At 36.4% G+C, this 22,562-nt stretch overlaps 1 protein-coding gene across 2 annotated transcripts in view; it reads right to left on the reverse strand.

The window, feature by feature from the left end:
* The window catches only part of LOC144970741 (sodium- and chloride-dependent glycine transporter 1-like), a 55,761-nt gene that overhangs the window by 21,152 nt on the left and 12,047 nt on the right, over window positions 1-22,562 (reverse strand). For both annotated transcript variants that reach the window (XM_078910717.1, XM_078910716.1), the window contains 4 exons: window positions 2,342-2,554; window positions 1,529-1,660; window positions 691-909; window positions 263-398 (listed from right to left, as the gene is read on the reverse strand). In XM_078910717.1, coding sequence (XP_078766843.1) covers window positions 263-398; window positions 691-909; window positions 1,529-1,660; window positions 2,342-2,554 — 700 coding nt within the window. The remainder of the gene's footprint in view (window positions 1-262; window positions 399-690; window positions 910-1,528; window positions 1,661-2,341; window positions 2,555-22,562) is intronic.

Raw genomic sequence — 22,562 nt, forward strand, 5'->3', positions numbered from 1 at the left:
CAGTCAGAATAAACTGAACGATTAAAATTGAGTTATAAATCAAATAATGAGAATGGAGAAATTTGACGAGGTTTTGTTGTTGTTGTTGTTGTTGTTGTTGTTGTTGTTCTTGATGATGATGTTTTCATTTGTATATAGGTGGGGTAGGTGGAAAACAAAACGAATACTTGAAAAAGTTGGAATTTGCAGATTTGTGTTTTAGTGTTTTTAAGTGGGTTTTTCTTTGGTCTTATGCTCTGAGAGACTACTTCTTAGAACTTACGAGAAATATTCATCACTGGGCAGCACCGTCTTGTCGCAATCGTCCAGTAATGTTTGTGTCATATTGTAAGTCACATTGGCCAATGTTAAATTGTTGTCAATCAGTTTATCCTTAACACACTCCATGCTCATCCGACCTGCAATGGATGACATTAAAAATGCATATTTACATGAAATAAATTTGAGCTTTTATTTATTGTAGCATCCACTAAACGTGCTCAAAGCGTTACAATTAACAGCTCATTTAAGGGTGATGATGATGATGATGATGATGATGATGATGATGATGATGATGACGACGATAATGATGATGATGCTGATGATGATGATGATGATGATAACGACGACGACGACGATGATGATGATGATGATGATGATGATGATGATGATGATGATGATGATGATGATGATGATGATGATTCAAATCACCAAGTGTTAGGTTGGCCGCCTCCATATCAGTCATGGCTGTAATGTTGGGTATTTTCTCTACGCAGTAGTTTGTGTTCCAAGAGTTGCCGCAAGAGGCCCAGGGTAGATCCCCGTCCATAGATATGACGGAGACAATCATGTAGAATATAGCGTACATCACAATGACGTTGTAGTATACACACACCATTAGGGAGATGCACACCATAGAAAAACCTACACCTGCGTCAACGGAATAAAGATATTGATATAAATTATTAACAGAGAGTACACACCATCAGGTAGATGCACAGCATTGCAAAACCGGCACTGGTATGAACAGAATATAGACAATGATTGCAAGAGCATTTATATAGCGCAATATCCACTAAACGTGCTCAAAGCTGTTTACAAGGAGTCCCTCGCTAACAGTAACACTTAACATGTAGAACGAGATATAACGCCTATTATGCGATATTATAATTGTTGTTTTTTTTTCAACAGAGATAAACTATTTTAACGGTCAGGTACTCATTTTACACCTGAGTACAATGAAAGAATGGGAATAAGGAGAATTTTCCAAGGAATCAACTATGCGCCGCTCAGAGCGGGTCTCGAAGCCTGAACCTTCCGTATAAAGTAATAACATAGTGATTTTAGTTTACACACACCGTTAGATAGATGCACAACACATTATAAACTGTTAACAGAGAACACATATTATAGTATACACACGCCATTGGAGAGATAGGTACACCCACCATAAAGATGTCAAAAAGTGTGTATGAAGCAGTGCCAAAAAGAAAAAAGCAAGAAAGAATAAGACAATATAAAGTCACATTGATTTAAACTGATAGCTTACCAGTAAAGAGTGGGCAGACCCTCCATATTGTAACAGGTCCCAGAGATGCAAACTGTCCAAACGCTAACTCCAGGAAAAACAAAGGGAGACCACACACCAGCAACATTATCACATAGGGGATGAGGAAAGCACCTGGAAGAAAATATAATTGGGGTAGAACGTCATTAGGTCATTGGCAAACAAAATTGAGATAATTAAAGAGAAAAAATACCAAATCAAAGAAAAATCTTGGTAACATTTTGCTTCTTTGACCTTTAAGCTTTGTTTGCATAATCAAATGTTCTTTTCTAAAGATATATAGTATTTGTTTTAGCTTTGACCAAGGATAGTCTGGGACAAGGTAGATAACCAAGAAAATTTGAAGAAGATGATAGATGTTTAATATTTACAGGTTGTAGCCCTTTCCATATTATCATAATTGCATAACATGATCAGAACAACAACGGCAAAGAGATAAATTTCGTGATGATTATGATGATGATAATTATAATAATAATAATAATAATAATAATAATAATAATAATAATAATAATAATAATAATAATAATAATAATAATAATAATAATAATAATAATAATAATTATAATAATGATGATGATGATGATGATGATGATGATGATGATGATGATGAGGAGGAGGAGGAGGAGGAGGAGGAGGAGGAAGAAGAGGAGGAGGAGGCTATGATGATGACGATTATGATGACGACGACAACGACAACAGCGGCGGTGATAATGATGATGATGATGATGATGATGATGATGATGATGACGATGATGATGATGATGATGATGATGATGATGATAACGTCATTACCTCCTCCATACTGGTAGGTAAGATAAGGAAATCGCCACACGTTGCCTAAACCGACTGCGTACCCAACGCAAGAGAAGAAGAACTCCAGCTGGTTGGACCAAGCAGATCTTTCTGGAATTTCGTCATCGGCTCCGTGTCCAACTTCACCGGAAGTGGCTTGAATTATTGCTTTTTTGTTGTCGCTCTCCTTCCCCACACCCTCCATTTTGAAATCTGAAATGAGAAGAGAAAAATAATGACAGTGTTGAACATATCGAAAAATTATAATATTGATCATTCCGCATATTTAAATCACGGTTACGGGAATAATCTAGATTACTAGTATAGATAGTATGCAGATGACGTCACTCAGGCCTTTGTTATTGTTTTTGCCATCCGCGTTTGTGAGTTGTTCTCACTAAACTGTATTAACCAGACTATAAAAGTTCATGGTTACACAGAGTTTGTGTGTTGGTCCGTTATACTTCCGGATGGCAATGTTGTGAACTCCTTGGCCAAGCGCATTCTATCTATACTGTTCCTTCCGAACGCTTCATTTATCTGCCACTCTCCCCCTTGCAGGCGAGGAATGTGGAACCGAATTTTCTTTACATTCAGTACTATTATAAACTTAAGTTTGTCTATAGCGCAATATCCACTAAACGTGCTTAAAGCAATTTACAAAGGGTCCCTGACCAATAGCAACACGTAACATGCAGAACGAGACATGACGCCTGTTAGGCGATATTATATTTTTTTTCCGACAGGGACACCGCTGTTAACGATCAGGTCCTCATTTTACACCTGAGTACGGTGAGAGAATGTGAGTAATGAGCCGTTTCCAAGGACTCAACTATGCGCCGAGCAGGTCACGAACCCTGGACCTTCCGATCCGAAAGCGAGTGTCATACCACAAGACCACATAGCCGCACCTATAAGTCGCTGAAAGGCGTCCTTTATGTAGAGTTAATCGTGTAGAGTACTGCCGTATACTGAAAGAAAAACACGGTTTTAAGATGTTTGTCATAGGCCACGGATCAGGAGTTTATTCCGGTTTCTATAGCGTAAAACGGCACACAAACTGACAATTACACAAACACACACACACACACGCACGCACGCACGCACACAATATCACACATACTAATGCACATACACTCACACTGTGCATGAGTGTATATCTTGATTCCTATTGCATTCCAGTTAAAGTCATAACGGTAGGTATCATGTTGGGATGATGATCCTTGCTAGTTTATAGATTTGATAATTTGAATTACAGGGGGAATCCTGAACCAGACCAAAAAGATTGGTTGACTTTGAGCAAGACTGACTTTGTCCATTGTCAATGGAATACATTTAGGTCAAGAACGGATAATTTGGGACCAACAGCAGAGGTGTTGACTTTAAACAGAATTTTATTTTAAGAGTGTTGATTACAATTCGGGTTCCACTGTATTTTATAACAGCAAGAGCATTTATATAGCGCAATATCCACTAAACGTGCTCAAAGCTGTTTACAAGGAGTCCCTCGCTAACAGTAACACTTAACATGTAGAACGAGATATAACGCCTATTATGCGATATTATAATTGTTGTTTTTTTTTTCAACAGAGATAAACTATTTTAACGGTCAGGTACTCATTTTACACCTGAGTACAATGAAAGAATGGGAATAAGGAGAATTTTCCAAGGAATCAACTATGCGCCGCTCAGAGCGGGTCTCGAAGCCTGAACCTTCCGATCCAAAGGCGTCATACCACTAGACCGCATAGCCAATAAATATATTTTCTTAAATTGACAAAAACTACAATCTAACATTTCTTATCATTTTTATTCTATAACCACATTTTGGTATCAGGTTCAATCCGACCTAATGAAGAGATTTAGCAGATCATGCGTATGACGCAACGCACATCAGATATTACTTTAATATCACATGATCATTCTCATTATACGTGAAAACCGTGCCGCCGTGTGATTTTTATATAGGTCACGATAATGTTAAAACATTGTGACATCCAATCAAATTCGTATAGCGACACAAATTTTTTTAAACGTATAATTAGAATGGTCATGTGATTGATACGTGATCCGTGATGCGTGATACGGATGATCAGCTAAACCGCTCTAATACTGTTTTTCAACGATAGCTCACATAATAATATGATGAGTCAATACTTAAATTGCCAATTCAATGACCGTGATATTAACACATAACGTCTCATTAATAAATTATGCGATGTTCACACAGTAGGTTAGTCTGTAAAAAAGGACGTTTGAGCCCTCATGACGAGCCGTTTTGTCACCGCAACGTGGAAGCGTAATATTTTGGATAACTTTCTATACAAGATGACCAGATCTAGTGTTATGTTGTCATTAAAATAAACGCCAGAATATAAAATTAAAGAAATTGAATAAATCCCAAAATACATGTTTACAGTTTAAGAAACCAGAGATATTCTCCACTTAAATTAAAAATTAAAAAGTGAGCTTTTATCTAACGCATTGTCCAGTAAATGCGCTAAAAGCGGTTGACAAGAGGTGCTAAGTGAACAGTAATACATAACGTAATATATGACAGACATGACGCTATTACAATTTTTGTTTCGACAGAGTCAACACTGTTACCAGTCAAGTACTCATTTTATACCCGAGTATTGTGAGTGAATATGAATATATCTGTATCCAAAGACTCAACATTGCGCCCGCCCACAGCGGGACTTGAACCCGGGACTAACAGGTCCAAAGGCGGGTGTCATATAAAAGACTACAAAGCCGCACCAAGGTCAACAAAAAGACGAGGTCAAGTCCATACACATTTTAAAAATTTAATTTATAAATCTATTATACAATTCTGAATGGATTATTTTGTTGTTGTTGTGAAAAAGTCAATTTTCTGATTGGTAAGAGAGAAACCATAGCGTACAGATGAAGGCCGGGGCAACTTATAGGTAACGTAATAGGGCAGAAAAGTCGCGAGGTAACATCTTCTACTTTTCTGGTTCCAAAATCATTGGAAGTGTGTATGTAACCAGCCCTTCGGAGGACTAATAATGAATAAGTTACATTTTAATGGCTAAACTATATTTTAGTAGCAGCGTGTATATGCGGATTATTAGGATTACGGGTCGTCAAGTTGGATGATCTTTCTTGACGATCAGTATGTATTTAGACTAAAATCTAAGATGCCACCACTCTGAAAGCACACGATCAATTTACACAAGGTATTTATCCAGTCCTCCGAAAGACTGGTTTTACACTTCCAATGAGATTGGAACCACTTTTTTGACATTATGCTCTTGATCTCTATTTCAATGCAATAATATTATTTAAGTATACGAACACATAGCATGGGGTGGTTTTGTCTTGAGAAGGCCGTCCCTTTCCATCGTCTACCAATTGCAGACCAATCATATAACGGTCATCAGCTATTTTAAAACAAAGAGCCACGTCCATTTGAAATATCACATATTAAATTATCATTGTAACTGACGATTGTCTTAAAACACAACATCTATTAAACAATGAATATTAAATTATGCTCGTTCGACAAAAGGTATTTTAACAAAATGTTTCTTATAGATTGAGACAGTTGTCGTCACTAAAAATATGCCCTTCCTCCACGACATCATACGATATCGTCGCCTTGGCATTCCACAAAGGAATACAGATAATTCATCAAACAAGATGTCTGATGTCAACAGGAATCTTCCACGTTGTCCAAGTGAGCGAATTTGCGGATACTAATCTTAATAATCACAAAACTCTTTATTATTGCTTTTAAGCGGGCCATGGGTTCTTGATAAAAACGAACAATCAGACTATCCAGTCATTTTAAAAAAAAATATGGTTGAGGGTTAACATTGTCCCGAACAGCGAGTGGTAAATTTTCGCCAAAGAGCACAAACAAAATTACTGTTAAATCCAAAAATTATAGAACAATTTTTTAAAGATTGATATTCGAGTAACTTGACAACATTTTTCTTGAAGTAAGGGCAATTCTGTCACCCGTAGACTCAAAATAAATATTAAGAAAATCTACTATGTCGTGATGGTCGATTAAAGATGGTGCTCAAAAAATTCGTCTTGATCTATGTTAATTTCCATTTTAGAGTAGTAGAGTAATTAAAATAGATGAGTGCCTGTTTGTAAATAAAAGCCTTTATTTCTCCACAAATATTGCGGGTTATCCACTATAAACGTATAATGTTACACATTGTTTTGTGTATTTGCACCATTGAAATGACAGACCGAACTGGTGAGTATTTTAGTTGAACGAAAAGCATCACTACAGCTAATTGTTTTGTTTTACCAGCTCAATAAGTGAGCAAAAATTTGAAGCACATTAACACACACACACGCACACACACACACACACACACACACACACACACAAACCCAGGGGATTACGTTCCACCTCACAACAATGACTATCTATAGATAGTTCGAAGATGACGTCACTCAGGTCTTTGTTATTGTTTTTTGCCATCCGCGTTTATGAGTAATGCTCACTGAACTGTATTAACCTGACTATAAACGTTCATGGATACACACATTTTGTGCGTTTGTCCGTTATACTTCCGGATGGCAATGTTATGAGCTTCTTAGCCAAGCGCATACTATCTATTGATACTGTGCGTTTGGCCAAAAACCTCACATTTCGCCAGCTGGCTATACTGTACCAACACATAAAACTTTGTGTAACCTTGAACGTTAATAGAATGATTGATACTGACTTCACTCAGCCCCTTTATTCTTTTTTCACGTACTCGAGTCATTGTAAAATGTACTCAAAATGACCTAGATACAAAATATAATATAAACTGTTCACAGTCCATTTTGTTCAGCGTGGCCCATGGGTATTTTACATGTTTTTATAGATAGTATGCGCTTGGCCAAGGAGTTCAAAACATTGCCATCCGAAGTATAACGGACCTTCACACAAAACTATGTGTAACCATGAACGTTTATAGTCAGGTTAATACAGTTTAGTGAGAATTACTCATAAACGCGGATGGCAAAAACAATAACAAAGACCCGAGTGACGTAATCTTCGTTCTATCTATAAAGAAAACGGCTTGTTTTAAATCATTAAGAAATATCCAATCGTTAGACAGCAACAAATCATATGATGGACGACTCTGTATGGCGAAAATTTGAATATAGATCAATCCCATTCAACTGACCACATAATAATATCTAAAGTGAGCGGGTAAGAGTGAGCGTGTTGTGACAACAGAGAATTTTCCAGGTTACAGTGAAATCTGATACGCGCGCCCCGCGTCTGCTGGTTTTTATGTATAAATTGTTTAGGAGCCATCCAATGATTTACATAATCGAGATATGATGGGATTTCTGTGTCCTGTGTTGAAAAAATGTACAATGTAGATTAGACCAGACCCTGTATGATCAAATGTGATAATTTGACGCCTCATTATGCAACGAATACGTGTTATTATGTCATTTTAATTCCCGACACGCGCTAATCTGACAGGACTATGTCGATCCAAACAAAATACGGCTATACAGTATTTTACACGTGACCTGTGGGGAATGGACTGTGTGTTGGAAATTGAATTTGCAGCCATAAATATGATAGCTGGGGTTATATTTTTATTCCTTATGAATGGCGGTGAATCAATACAATAGGGTTTAACAGTTGTGACGTCACTTCCCTCGTAATAACGCATTGTAACTAAGTAACTGGTTCTAAACTATCGGAACAATGACGGGCGTTTTTAGGAAATACTTCTCCGACGAGCATAAAAGTGTATCCAGAAGTATAACGGACCAACACAAAAAAAAAACTATGTGTAACCTCAAACGTTTATAGTCTGTTTTAGTGAGAATTACTATTACTCATAAACGCGGATGGAAAAAAAACAATAACAAAGACATGAGTGACGTCAACATCGTATCTATCTATTGCGTTAACATGCTGCTCTTTGATGTCATAAAGTTAATGAAATTGACGTCACTCTTATTATTATTTGGTTGATTACTTCTCATTATAAATTCTATCAATCAAACTATTTACAATTAAGGTTACGTATAGTCTTTTGTGTGTTGATAAGATTGATCCGGTGAGTAGAAATGGTGAGTGTGTTACTTACCATAAATACAGTACTCACCGCTTTTTGACTGGGCAAAATATTTTATAGAAGGAACGCAGTTGAAGTCACTCTGCTCTTTATTGTTGTTTTTAGACCGCCAGTTGGAAAATTAATTCTCACGTAAGACCCACTTACAAACTAAAAACGTTACAATGTTGTGCGTTGGTACGATTGATTTGGCGAGTAGTTTACCTTAACCCATATCATCAGTATGATGTTCCCCTCTAATAGGAAAATAAAACAATTTAATACGCATACACACGAGGCACAACCTGAACTTACCCCGTATGAAGGATAGAAAATACTTAAAGAGGTTCTCTGATACCCTAACACTTTTTTTTACACCAAGCGAGAGCTATGGAGACCGCTAATCGTCCAGTTTTAAACACAATAAAATATTCGCATAGCCTGAACTTACCCCGTATGAAACAATCGTCTCTGAAAGATGGATTATACTGAAAGAGGTTCTCTGATATCCTAACACTTGAAGGTTTTACACCAAGCGACAGGTATAGAGACCTTTAATTGTCCAGTTTTTAACACAATATAATATTTAAAAATTATTATCCTTGTCTTAATTCGTGGGGAAAATACGTTTTTGCAGGGAGAGAGATGTTCCCATACGACGTCAGCAGTTGCTTGTGATTTTATATACGGACAGGTACTTACAATACGTACAATATTTGCTTTTTCAATTTCATGGGAATTTTGAATTGATGACATTGTGATGTGTTAATCCTTTCACGGTGACAGGAAATTATTTTCAAATAATCAAAATGTTTTTACTGTATTTTTGATTTGGTTATGTGGTCTTGTAGATTTGGTCTCTTACTCGCAGGTTGCTGGTTCGAATTCCTAAATGTCACTGGTGCAACTTTGAAATTGACCCGTCTCAAAACAGTATTATGTTGGTGCTAAAAATTGAATTTGTGAAAAATATCAGACTTTGGTTTAGTTTACAATATATTTTATTAAGGACAAAAGAGTGTAATACGGCCTTTAAGAGTACTGAAAGTTAAGAATTTCATATTTTTTTTAGTGTTACTATATTGGGCATCCCGAAATAATAAAGATATAAAACAATTTGTCACAAACAGGCTCTTTTCCGTGACCTCACCGCACTCAGGTGGAAATGAATACATGACCGTTAACAATTAGTATGTCGTAAATTCTTTTTTTCTCCTGTGCTGCCCCTGTCTCGTTTCACATGTTAAGTGTTGCTTTTGTTAACGACTGTTAATGGCCAGGTAATTATTTTACACCTGAGCACGGTGAGAGAATGAATGTGAATAAAGAGCCTTTAACAAGGATTCAACTTTGCGATGCTCAGAGCGAGACTCACACCCGGGACTCGCCGGTCCAAAGGCAAATGTCATACCACTAGATCACAAATCCGCACATAAGGATGCTTTGCGTCTAACCAAAATGCTCACAACATCAGCCAGCCGTATATAACGTACCCACACACAAAACTATGTGTAACCTTAAACGTTTATAGTCTGATTAATACAATTTAGTGAGAACTACTCATAAATAATGGCTGTCTGAAAACAATAACAAAGAGATGAGTGGCGTCAATTTCATTCCTTCTATATCGATCGACACGGTAAGACGTGATATATGTTAGAGGAAAATCGAATACCGCCGATAAGGGTTAATCGTTATTGGGACACAGATTGACGACAGATCAAACATCATCAATTTTAAATTGTAATTGAAGAGATGAGAGCGACGGTTGTGTGTTGAAAAAAAGAGGGGGGGGGGGTTAATGGGGAATTGGAGAGGAGGGAGAAAGAGAAGAAGAGGGAGCATCTTATTTTCATATGAAAAGAACAGCCTTATGACTTTGGAAAACCCTCGACTCTCCACTCTCGGTGGCCTCATGTCTTTATTGCATAATTTGAAACGTTCCAATGGACTCAATTCAGATTTTCTAGCATGACAAGCTTTAGGCCGCTGACTCTTGCGACACTTCATTCAGTAATTGCATTTATTTATGTATTAATTTTCTCTTCGTCAAGTTTGAATGCCGCTCTAAGGGACATTCGGTTTTTAGACACTCGGTGTTTTTTGGGGTGTTTTTTTTTTAGACACTCTTATTTTCGAGACACTTTTTTTATGCACTCGGTTTTCTGAGGCACTGGGTTTTTGAGACACTTCGGGTTTGTTGTTTTTTTTAGACACTTGGTTTTATTCTTGTTTTATTTTTTAGACACTTGGATTTAGAGGCACTCGGTTTTTGAGACGCTCAATTTATGAGATACTCGTCAATCTATTTCCCAATAAGGATTAACCCTTATCATACCACTAGACCATAAATGTCGACGGGCGCGCACATCTCTCTCTCTCTCTCTCTCTCTCTCTCTCTCTCTCTCTCTCTCTCTCTCTCTCTGTAGTAAAGAACTCAGTCACAGCACGCTGTTTCTTGCATATTTTTGTGTGTGAGTTCTTTGACCGACACGTTGGAGTAGAGGTTCTTTCAATTAAAGTAAATCAAAATCAAGAAATAGCAGCTAAACAAAATTTGGTGACCCTAATATAATAATAAATTACCCACATTTTGATGTATAGTTTGTACTGATGAGTTTAATACAATCGGAGATATTCATTAGGCGTCAAGACTTTTCAGTCAAGTCTAGTAGTTTTGTTAGTACGTTATATCCGGCTGGCGGATGTGTGAGCATTTTATCTCAACGCATCTAAAAGTTACTTACCCAAAAAAGGTCTATAGATAGAACGAAGATGACGTCACTCAGGCCTTTGTTATTGTTCTTTGCCATCCATGTTTATGAGTAATTCTCACTAAACTGTATTAACCAGATTATAAACTTTTAAGGTTATATACATAGTTTTGTGTATTGGTCCGTTTTCCTTATGGATGGCAATGTTGTGAGTTTCTTACACAAGCGCACATTATCTATAGAATTACCCAACCACACTTCCAGTAGAAATATAGATAATAATATTATGACAAGTATAATCCTCCTGAAGAAGAGTCTGACCCAGTCATTACAAACATTCAACTAGTTTCATAAGTCAAGAAAACTTTGACCGAAGCAGGAATCTCATCCCACGTATTAATTTTATAAACAAAATCGAATTCCGTGACCTCAGTCGTTGCAGGTTAATCGCTTGTGAGCTTGTCGACACTTCATTCAGTAATTAAATTTATTTATGTATTAATTTTCTCTTCGTCAAGTTTGAAAGTCACTCTAAGGAGCATTCGGTTTTTCGACACTTGGGTTTGTCTTTTTTTTCAGACACTCGGTTTTTTAGAAACTCTATTTCTTAGACAGCCATTATTTATGAGTAGTTCTCACTAAATTGTATTAATCAGAATATAAACGTTTAAGGTTACACATAGTTTTGTGTGTGATTACGTTATATCCGGCTGGCGGATGTTGTGAGAATTTTGGATAAACGCACAGCTTCCTTATGCGAGGATTCGTGATCTAGTGGTATGGCATTTGCCTTTGGATCGGTGAGTCCCGGGTCTGAGTCCCGGGTCTGAGTCCCGCTCTGAGCAACAACAAAAAAGTTGAACCCTTGTTAAAAGCTCTTTATTCACATTTATCCTCTCACCGTGCTCAGGTGTAAAATAATTACCTGGCCATTAACAGTCGTTAACAAAAGCAACACTTAACATGTGAATAAGGAGATATTACACCTGCAGAGGCAGCAAAAAAATAAAAAAAATAAATAATGTTCGACATAGAGAGGGCCAATTGTTATCGGTCATGTCTTCATTTTCCACCTGAGTGAGGTGAGGAAACGGAAAAGAGCCTGTTTGTGACACATTGTTTTAAATCGAAAATATGTCGGGATGTCCAATATACACAATCTCAAATTATGAGGACCTGATAACAAGAGCTGAAGTGGAGTCTCTGGAGAGTCTCATTAAAAGGAGAAGATGGCAATGGTTGGGGCATGTCTATCGGAGACCTGATGAAACACTGATAAGGAAGGCTCTGCGATGGACACCCCAAGGAAGGAGGAAGCGAGGCCGCCCCAAGGAGAATTGGGGACGTACCATAGAGAGGGACCTAAAGCAGAGAGGTCTGTCCCTCGAGATGGCCCCAAGAAAAGCTGCTGACAGTACCAGCAGGCCCGGAGAGGATTGAGTGAGTGATGGTCAATATAGTAACACTAATTTAAAAAATATGAAATTCTTGGCTTTCAGCACTCGTAAATGCCGTATTACATTCATTTGTCCTCAGTAAAACATATTCTAAGCTCAAACACAGTCTGATTTTTTTTCACAATTCAATTTTTAGACGATGGGTCAATTTCAAAGTTGCGCCTGCGTTTTTTGATACATCCGGTTTTTGAGACACTTGATTTTTGAAACACTTGATTTTTTATGCACTCGGTTTTTCTTATATCTACCCAGTTTTTGAGATAATCAGTTGGTTTCTTTAGACACTCGTTTTTTGTTACACCCAGTTTTTGAGATACATTCGTAATCAGTTTGTTGGGGTTTTTTTTTTTTGAGACACTCTGCTTTGTCAGAATCTACAAGCAAACAAAGTCTTTCAAGGATTGCCCAAAATAGTCCAACTCATAGCCATAGGTGGAACATGCCAAGCAGACGTGTCAGTGAGCCAGCCCCACAGTTTGTGAGCATTTATTTATCACATTATCTTGTTATAGATAGAATGAAGTTGCCGACACTCAGGTCGTTGTTATTGTTTGTGTTTTTTTTTTGCCATCAGTGTTTTATGAGTACTTCTCACTAAACTGTATTAACCAGACTATACGTTTAAGGTTACACAGAATTTTGTGTGTTGGTCCGTTGTACTTTCGGATGGCAATGTTGTGAGTTTCTTAGCCAAGCGCATACAATCTTTTCTCAGGATCTGTGGGGATGAATAGTTTAATTCCACGTTGTATTGCTTTGTTTACTGCTATTGTTGTTGTTGTTTTTGTTGTTGCGGTTACGATTTGTGTTATTCTTGTTGTTGTTGATAACATTATCATTGGTCTTTTGTTTGATTACTATTGTTTCTGTTGATAAAGTATGTGTTGTTTTGTTTATTGCTCTATTTGTTTTGTTGTGCTTTTAAAAAATGTAAGCTGATAAGATAGCTATGACCGAATTTTTTCCAGTCTGTAATATTGTGATTATATGTAAAACAATATTAAAATCCCTTTATTCATCCCATAGGGGAAATTTGTCTCTAGTATCCATTCTAAGGGAAGACTGGAATAACCTAGGCGTCAGCCGCAGTGCAGCGCCGAAAATTCAGCTAGGGTGAGGTTATTTGCTTTAGGCCATACAGCGCAGCGGCGGATGATCGAACTCGGTACCTTTCGGGTAAGAAGAAAAGAAGGAATGCTGAGCCATGCTGTCCCCTGTTAACTTATTGTTAGTTGTCTCTTTTCTTGGTCTTGTTGTTCTTATAGTCGTTGTTGCTGTTGTTGTTATTCTTGTTTGTATTTCTGTTATTGTTGTTAATCTTATTCTTGCAATTGTTGTTGTTGTTATTGTTAATACCGTTATCATTGATGCTTTGATTATTGGTTTTATTGTTGTTGTTGTTGTCATTTGTATGGTTTATGGGTTGTTGCTAGTATTTATATTATTGTTACTATCATTGTAATTTTGTTGTTATTGTTATTGTTGTTGTTGTTGTTGTTGTTGTTGTTAATAGTGATAGTGTTGTTTTCTTTATTGTTCTTTTTTGTTGTTATTATTGTCATTGTTATTGTTATCATAATTGTTGTTTTAATAAATAAATATAAAGCCCTTTATTCATCCCATAGGGAAAATTTGTCTTTAGGGTCTCTTCCAAGAGAAGTCTGGAATATCCCAGGTGTCAACCGCATTGCAGCGCCGCAAACTGATGCTAGGGCGAAATGACTTGCTCAAGGCAGCGGGTTTTCGAACTCGGTACCTGTCGGGTACGAAGCAAAGACCTAACTGCTGAGCCACGCTGACCCATATTGTGTTTTTTTCTTTTGTTATTTTTTGCTATTATAGTTGATAACGTTATAATTGATTTTTTGTTTATTGTCCTTTTTGATGTCTTTATTGTTGTTGTCATAAGTACCCTTTTATACGGTTGTGAAACGTGGACGCTTGACAAAGAATGTACGAGGAGGTTAGAGGCATTTGAGATGTGGGTATATAGAAGAATGTTGAGGGTATCATGGACAGACAGGTGTACGAACGAAGAAGTGTTGGAGAAGATGAGAAAGGGAAGAATACTGATCGATAACATCAGAAAGAGGCAGTTACGGTTTCTGGGACATGTGTGGAGAAGAGAAGGAATAGAAAAGTTGGTAACATCTGGGATGATCGAAGGAAAGAGAGCTAGAGGAAGACAAAGAATGACTTATCTAAATAACCTAAGAATGGCCAAATGTGACTTAAAAAGCAACACAGATTTCATGCGCACCGCAGAGGATCGTGATTCGGTGAGACAGCTGGCCGGCAACGTGCTCAAGAGTACAATCCACGATGGATGATGATTGTTGTTGTTAGCGTTTTTATTGATGTTGATATTGTTGTTGTTGTCGCTGATAACGTGATCATTGGTGATTTATTTATAGCGCATGTTGTTATTTTTGTTGTGTTTGACAAGGTAATCATTGGTGTATTTTTTCTGTTGTTGTTGTTGTTGTTGTTGTTGTTGTTGTTGTTGTTGTTGTTGTTGTTGTTGTTGTTGTGTTATTGTACAGCTTATTAGATAGCTCTGGTCGTGTGTCTGTTGTCGTGTGAAATATGTCTGGAATGTGAATATCGTGATCGACAACTTCATTCAAATTCAAAACAGTCGATTTGAAACGCTTTCTCACAAAACGCTGCATTTGCTATCTATTGAGTGAGTGCGTTTGCTACCAAGTTCACTCCCTTTATAGTGACCAAAAGACAAGTATATAACGGATCTGGCATCTCAGTGCTTTGACTTCTTCTTTTTAAGAATTTTGTGATTTGTGAGTTTTGTTCACTCGTAGAAGTTATCCAGCCTATAAAAATAAAGTTTACTTGTTAGTTGTCATCTTATTAGTGCTCATTGTTTTGGACACAGCTAAGGGACATAATCAGTGACAATTGCATGCCCTTAATACTAGATGTGTATTCATGCTACACGTTTAGATAAAATACTGACCCTTTCTGTCCGCCAGATCAAATGTGTAAACTTAAACAGTTAGTATTCGACGAACCGTTTGTGAGAATTATTCACCCAACTGTGCTGTGTCAATGCAATAATAAAGAACCGTGCGACGTCAACTTTATTCGTTCAATTTTGCAAATAGTTTTAATCCAATATTGTTGATATACGTTAATGTAAAATTCTCACATTTTGTGCCCTCCAGATGAATCACACCAATAGAAAAAGTATGTGTAACTTTTAACGTTTAAAGGCTGTGAGAGAGACTTAAGTGAGAACTAATCACCGGATTGGCGGTCTGAAAATATATATAGATGCTGTGCGCTTGGCTAAGAAACTCACAACATTGCCCTCCGGAAATAGAACGGACCAATACACAAAACTATGTGTAACCGTGAACGTTAATAGTCTGGTTAATACAGTTAAGTGAGAATTACTCATAAACATGGATGGCAAAAAACAATAACAAAGACCTGAGTGACGTCAACTTCGTTCTATCTATGGATGGAATAAAATTGACTTCACTCAGCTCTGTCATTGCTTTTAGACAGGCGTTTTGGTGATAACTCCTGACTAAATGTTATCAAACGGACTATGAACGTTCAAGATTAAACATGTCTGTGTGTTGATACGTTATATCTGGCTGGCGGATGTTGTGAGTATTTTACATAGAATCAATATATAAATTAAAAATTATCCTTACAAGTTAGATAGTACGTTTTTACAGGAGACTTCTGAAAACGTTCTATCATCGTATGTCAAGGTCGCAAGATAAGAAAACAGTTCCAATGGTGTTCCAGTTTTGCATCCATAGAACTTTGACATCTAAAAAGAGGTGCAGAGGTTGCTTCTTATCTACTGGACATTTTTATTCTCATTGGTGCACCAGTTATTCTCCAAAGCGATAACGGATCCGAGTTCACTTCACACGTCATCACAGAGCTGAAGGAAGTTTGGCCAAACCTAAAAATGTGAACGGTAAACCTCGCCATCCCCAAAGTCAGGGGTTAGTTGAGCGAGCAAATGCTGATATTAAAGTTATGCTGGTGGCATGGATGACTGATAATGACTCCAGTATTGACCTACAGGCATCAAATTTGTTCAGTTCCAGAAAAATAGTGCTCTTCTTTCCGGGATACAGTGCTCTCCATATTCTGCAATGTTTGGCTGTGAGACTCGGGTTCGACTTACTACTTCGTCTTTGCCAGTGAAAGTGATTGCTCGGATGGAAACTGAGGGAGATTTTCTTGCTATAAATGAAAACCCTCTCTCCCAATCTGATGGGGTTACAAACCAGATCTAAGCTACAAGTGATGAAACAGCAACAGTTGGTGTGACATACGATATTCTACTTCCAGTTGAACTTGAAAGCAAATCAGCACAAGACACTGTTCTACCCACAGGACCGTCCTCGCGCACAGCAACACCATCTACCTACGATGTTGACAGTCCTGGTTCTTATACAAGACCAGAAGAGCATGTGACGTCTCTCTCACCCACTCCATCTGACAGTCTGTTTCCTCCGCTGAAAACCTTCGAGTCGAAGAACGCATCAAACAAATCAAAAGGCGTCGTCGTGAAGCTGCCAATGCATAAGCAGAAAGGGTGGTGAAAAGGAAGTCGTTTAGAGATGCGAGCTGACGAACAAGGAGACAAAGTTACTGTGCCAATTCCACTTGTTGATCGTGGAAGAGGCGATCCTAGAAATATCCTTGATGTCATTATTGACAGACAAAAAGACACAGAGTATATATATATATATATATATATATATATATATATATATATATATATATATATGTGTGTGTGTGTGTGTCTGTGTGTGTGTGTGTGTGACATAAGATAGATGAAGGCAGGCCGCCCACTTCAATTCACACTGCCCTAAATAGAGAGCTAAAATGCCGCCAAAATAACCAAGAACTAAAATCGAAGGAAGATCTTATGAAATTAGCATCCACATCAAAAGACTGTGGAAAGAATTGACACAGGCGATTAGAGAGGCAGTCGGGGCGACCTTATCGGATGATTAGGAAGCGAAAGGCCGTAAATCACAACATCTCTACTGTGACGGTGAAGCACAAAAATGCCCCAAGCCTCAGACTTTTTTGAGGAGCCTGTCTCGTCGAATTTGAAGTCTCGCTTCTCAAGATACCGCGCATAAATGAGCAGTAAAACTTAAGCGAATTTTCGTCTCATCCATCAAATTTTAGTGGGAATGAATTTTATGTCACTCAGCTCTTTGTTATTGTTTTTTAAACAGCCAATTGGATGATTCTCACAAAATTGATATCAGACTATAAACATGAGAGGTTACAAATATAGAACTCAGCTCTTTGTTATGGCTTTTAGACAGCCATTTTAATGATTAGTCCTCACTAAATTCAATCACTCGGACTATAAACGTTTAAGGTTACACATAGTTTTGTGTGTTGTTACGTTATATCTGGCTGGTGGGTGTTTTGAGTATTATACCTAAATGTATAGCATCAATAGTTTTGTGTTTTGGTAATTTTACCTCTCGGACAGCAGATGTCGTAAATATTTTAGTTAAACGCATACGAGAATGAAGTGACGTCACCTGTTGTTGTTTTTTTTTTTTTTGTTTTTTTTTTTTTTTTTTTTTTTTTTTTTTTTTTTGTTGTTTTTTTTTTTTTTTGGACATCCATGTTTATGAGTAATTCTCACTAAAATGTATTAACCAGAATATAAAATGTTAAACAATGTTAAACATAATTTTGTGTGTTGGTCCGTTTCTGGATGGCAATATTGTGGGTCTCTTAGCCAAACGCACAGCATCTATAGATAGAATGAAAATAACGTCACTCAGGTCTTTGTTATTGTTTTTTTTTTTTGCCATCCATGTTTATGGGTAATTCTCACTAAACTGTATTAACTAGACTATAAACGACCAAGAATACACATAGTTTTGTGTGTTGGGCAGTTATATTTCCGGATAGCAATGTTGTGAGTTCTTAGCCAAACGCACACTGTCTAAAGGCTACTACTGTGACCTATTCTATATTTTTTTTCCATTCATCTTATGACCTCTTTATTTTGCTATCTTGTAGGCATCGTAAAAATAAAGCACTCAAAAGATAATAAATTTGTGTCGAAATCAAATCAATAGTTATCTTCTATTTTTTATCTGATTATGTCAATTGAAGAGCCTTGAGATTTGTTGGCGGGGAGAGGGGGATGGGAGATTACCATAAAATTTAGTCTCCTAATAGTGCTTTTATTGCAAGATCATGAAATGGGAATGGGATGATAAGTTCCTGCTTTTTTTATGAATCCTTTATCGCAAAAAGATAATATTATATGTGTCAACGTTAAAATTAATAGCATTATCATCATCACCATCATAATTATTATCATTACTATTATATTATATATATATATATATATATATATATATATATATATATATATATGTATATATATATATGTGTGTGTGTGTGTATATATATATATATATGTATATATATATATATATATATATATATATATATATATATATATATAATGTTGGTGAAGGTCGATTGAAGGCGTGTCATTTATACAAAATCTTCAAAATGGTGTACAATAAGTGTGTATAGGTATGCATGCACACTTCAATTTAATACAACTATTAGTCCTCCGAAGGGCTGGTTACATGCATACTTCTAAAGAAGTTGGAATCGGAAAAGGATAAGACGACAATTACAATCAGTTTTATGTTGTATAATTCGCCTTTGGACCCGTCCGTCTCTGGTTTGTTTACCGAGCGGGATTGGGGGAGGGGGGGGGGGGGACGACGACGCAAAGTTGAGTCCCTGGAAAATGCGAAAATATATAGATTGATAGTAACTGCGGTTTTGTTTTCTATCATAAAAAAGCGTCATTTCGCCCTACATGTTAAGAGTTGTTATTGGCTCGGGACACCTTATAAAGCGCTTTGTCACCCATTTAGTGGATTTTGCCCTTTATTAAAGATTCAAAAACAGATCTCTCGAGATTTTAACAAGACCTATGTGTACGTAATAATATATGCAATTATGCAAATAAGTGCACTTTGCAAAAGACCCATTTTAACCTTGACCCTAAATTAAACAAAAATTGTTACTCTCTATACAAACTGAAAACTAGGAAAAGTAATGCATACACATTTTATTTATACACCACTCGACAACCAATTGCATATAATATATTGAGCTAATTTTCAAAATCTGGACTACTTACGTAGTCCCTGTTTCATCATTCAGAGAAAACTACAAATACAAGCTAGATCTAGATATGCCCAAAAATGTATACACATTAGAAATTATTGTAAACGTGAGATCCGGCGTGTACAAATATACAGGTCTGACATCCGAACGCAATTATGGGCCTAGTTTAACATTGTTGTAACGAATACTATTTTGTAGCAATGCCGATCTTACGAAATCTATGGGCCTCGATTTGGGTCCCGAGATGGCTCGAATTTAAGGCAGAATATTGGGCACGGCGATTTCGTGTATGCTATTTTTTAAAAGTCATTACGACGATGTTTATCAATAAATATGACTGAATGTTGGCACTCAATTAGTAAAAAAAATTGTTTTAGATTATGTAAAACGGCAAAGTTCGTGCAATTACAAGAAGACCGTAAAAATAGATGTTTATTCTTTGAAGTAACATATTTCTAAAACTACCAAGAGAAGAGTTTTTGCCGTTAATAAGGTTTTATATACTCATTTCTTCTATTAATTTTTCAAATTTCATCGGATTATGATAAGTACTTTTCAGGTATAATCACAAAACATCAACCCTATTTACACCTCAATGAGTGAGAAGAGGAGCCAGCCATTTTGCCCCCCCCCCCCCCCCTTCCACCATCGCTTGACACGAAAATGACGTCAACGAGGCAAGGCTGCAAGATGGTGAGACTTCCACCTGACCCAATTCTTCTTCAAAAGTGGCTAAAAACTACTTGAATTTAACATACAAAAAAAATGAATAGAATAGGATAAAATGTAACGGAGAGAAAAATAAATGAATAAAATTTAAGAGCAGAAACAAAATTCTATATTTGAGCACACACGTGGTCATCTGGCAGCCGCGCGCGAGAAGTCTGAGGACGCATACTCTCGCACGCTTTTTTAGTTGTTTTTTTATTTATTGTTACGTCATAGGGGTAATTGACCTTGTCAGCTATGGCATTTTGTTTTAATAAGCAGTTGACAATTCGACTTTTTAACACTCCTTGTCCCCTTTGAAACAGACTTGTCCAATTTCTCTTTCCCCACCAGTAGACTAACACACACACACACACACACACACACACGCACACACATTCTCGCTCTCTCTCTCTCTCTCTCTCTCTCTCTCTCTCTCTCTCTCTCTCTCTCTCAGATAAATACTAGAAATAACAAAGTCATGGTCTCATGGGACTTTTTGTTTGATAATAGTTAAGCAGGCATTTTTCGTACCATTTGTATGGGTTGTAGACACAAAATTACACAATCAATATGTATATTATTTTAAAACAAAATTATGGTTGACCCAAGCCATACATCTCTAAAACTATAGAAGTTAGAACTCTTCTGATGTCATCATCATATTTTCTGATAAATTTGCCAAGGTTCAATCTCTAATTCCACGTATTAAGTATTAAGCGAGATACAGCCACAAACCAGAAAAAAAAAGTAGAAAAAGCGTCCCATCTTTTTCGGGTTTTTTTTCTCTATTTGGGGCCATCCAAATAAATGACACTTTTGAAACTGCATAACTTTTTTAAATTTATGAATAGATTTTCAAAATTTAAAAATATTTTTACTCAGTGGAGAAAAGTTCGATTTAAGCGTAGACGTCTAGTGTTTCCCACAAAAATAGAAAACAAAAATGTTCATAGTCATTGCTGTATTTTGCGTCATTAAAAAAATTCCATTAACACAATCAGCCATAATGAATTGGGTTATCAGACCTGCAAATAAGTGCACAACGGTGAGATTTGATAAAATATAAACGTTTTATTTACAGTATAGTCAAAATGTAGTGGAAAAACAATAAAATGATCCTTATATTTGTTTTTTTTAATTTGTAAAATAATCAACTATAAACATAACAAAGACCCGAGTGACGTCAACTTGATTCTATCTATTGATCAAGCGGTAGAACAGTGTGTATTCTACTTAGACACATGCCATTGATAGTATAATCTGTGTAGTTCGTGATGTCTACCAATCACTGCCATTGTTTACATTATGACGACTGTCCGAGAGGCGTGGTTATCTATGTGTCTATTCTACGGTGTCCAATGTTTTCCTTGAGAGTGTTAACTAATTTTCTATCCGGATATTATGTCTAAGGAGGTTTCAAAAGTTATTCCTCATAGCATATTATATATTGATATGTAAGACGATGTAATCTGACCATATTGAGACATGCGTTGTTCAGTCAATGCACGGTACACCGCACACCTATTATTACGCCGATAATGATGAAGTACGTGTAAATTTGCATAAATTAAATCATGAATATATTAGCTACCTTCACCAGATCACATCTCATCAAGCTCAAGCCTGGATTGCTTGCTTATCACATCCTTTCAAATTTTAGAATCCCCTTATAATTTATAATGTCATTTGAATGCTCTCTAGTCAAGATTTAACATTGTTGTAATGGATGATATTTTAATAATAATAATAATAATAATAATAATAATAATAATAATAATAATAATAATAAAATAATAATAATAATAATAATATAATAATAAATAATAATAATATTTTATTGCATCCCAAAAAGGATTTGTTTTGTACATAGGTGTTATGATTTATACAGTAAGATAAATAAAGGAAGATTTATATATAAATAAGGAGCGGTTTCACAGCCAGAGTTGTGCTTTATATAAGAATGATATCAGCACTGTAGAATAGTTTAAATTGTCACTATAAATTGATAATTGAAAATATTTGAAAACAAATAGATTAGTAAATTAATATTTATATCATTTGGAAGTAAAAAAAAAAGCGAAAATAATTATTTAAAATG

Source organism: Berghia stephanieae, chromosome 4 (assembly GCF_034508935.2).
Source record: "Berghia stephanieae isolate SIO BIC M18660-M18661 chromosome 4, UCSD_Bste_1.3, whole genome shotgun sequence".
NCBI lineage: Eukaryota > Metazoa > Mollusca > Gastropoda > Nudibranchia > Aeolidiidae > Berghia > Berghia stephanieae.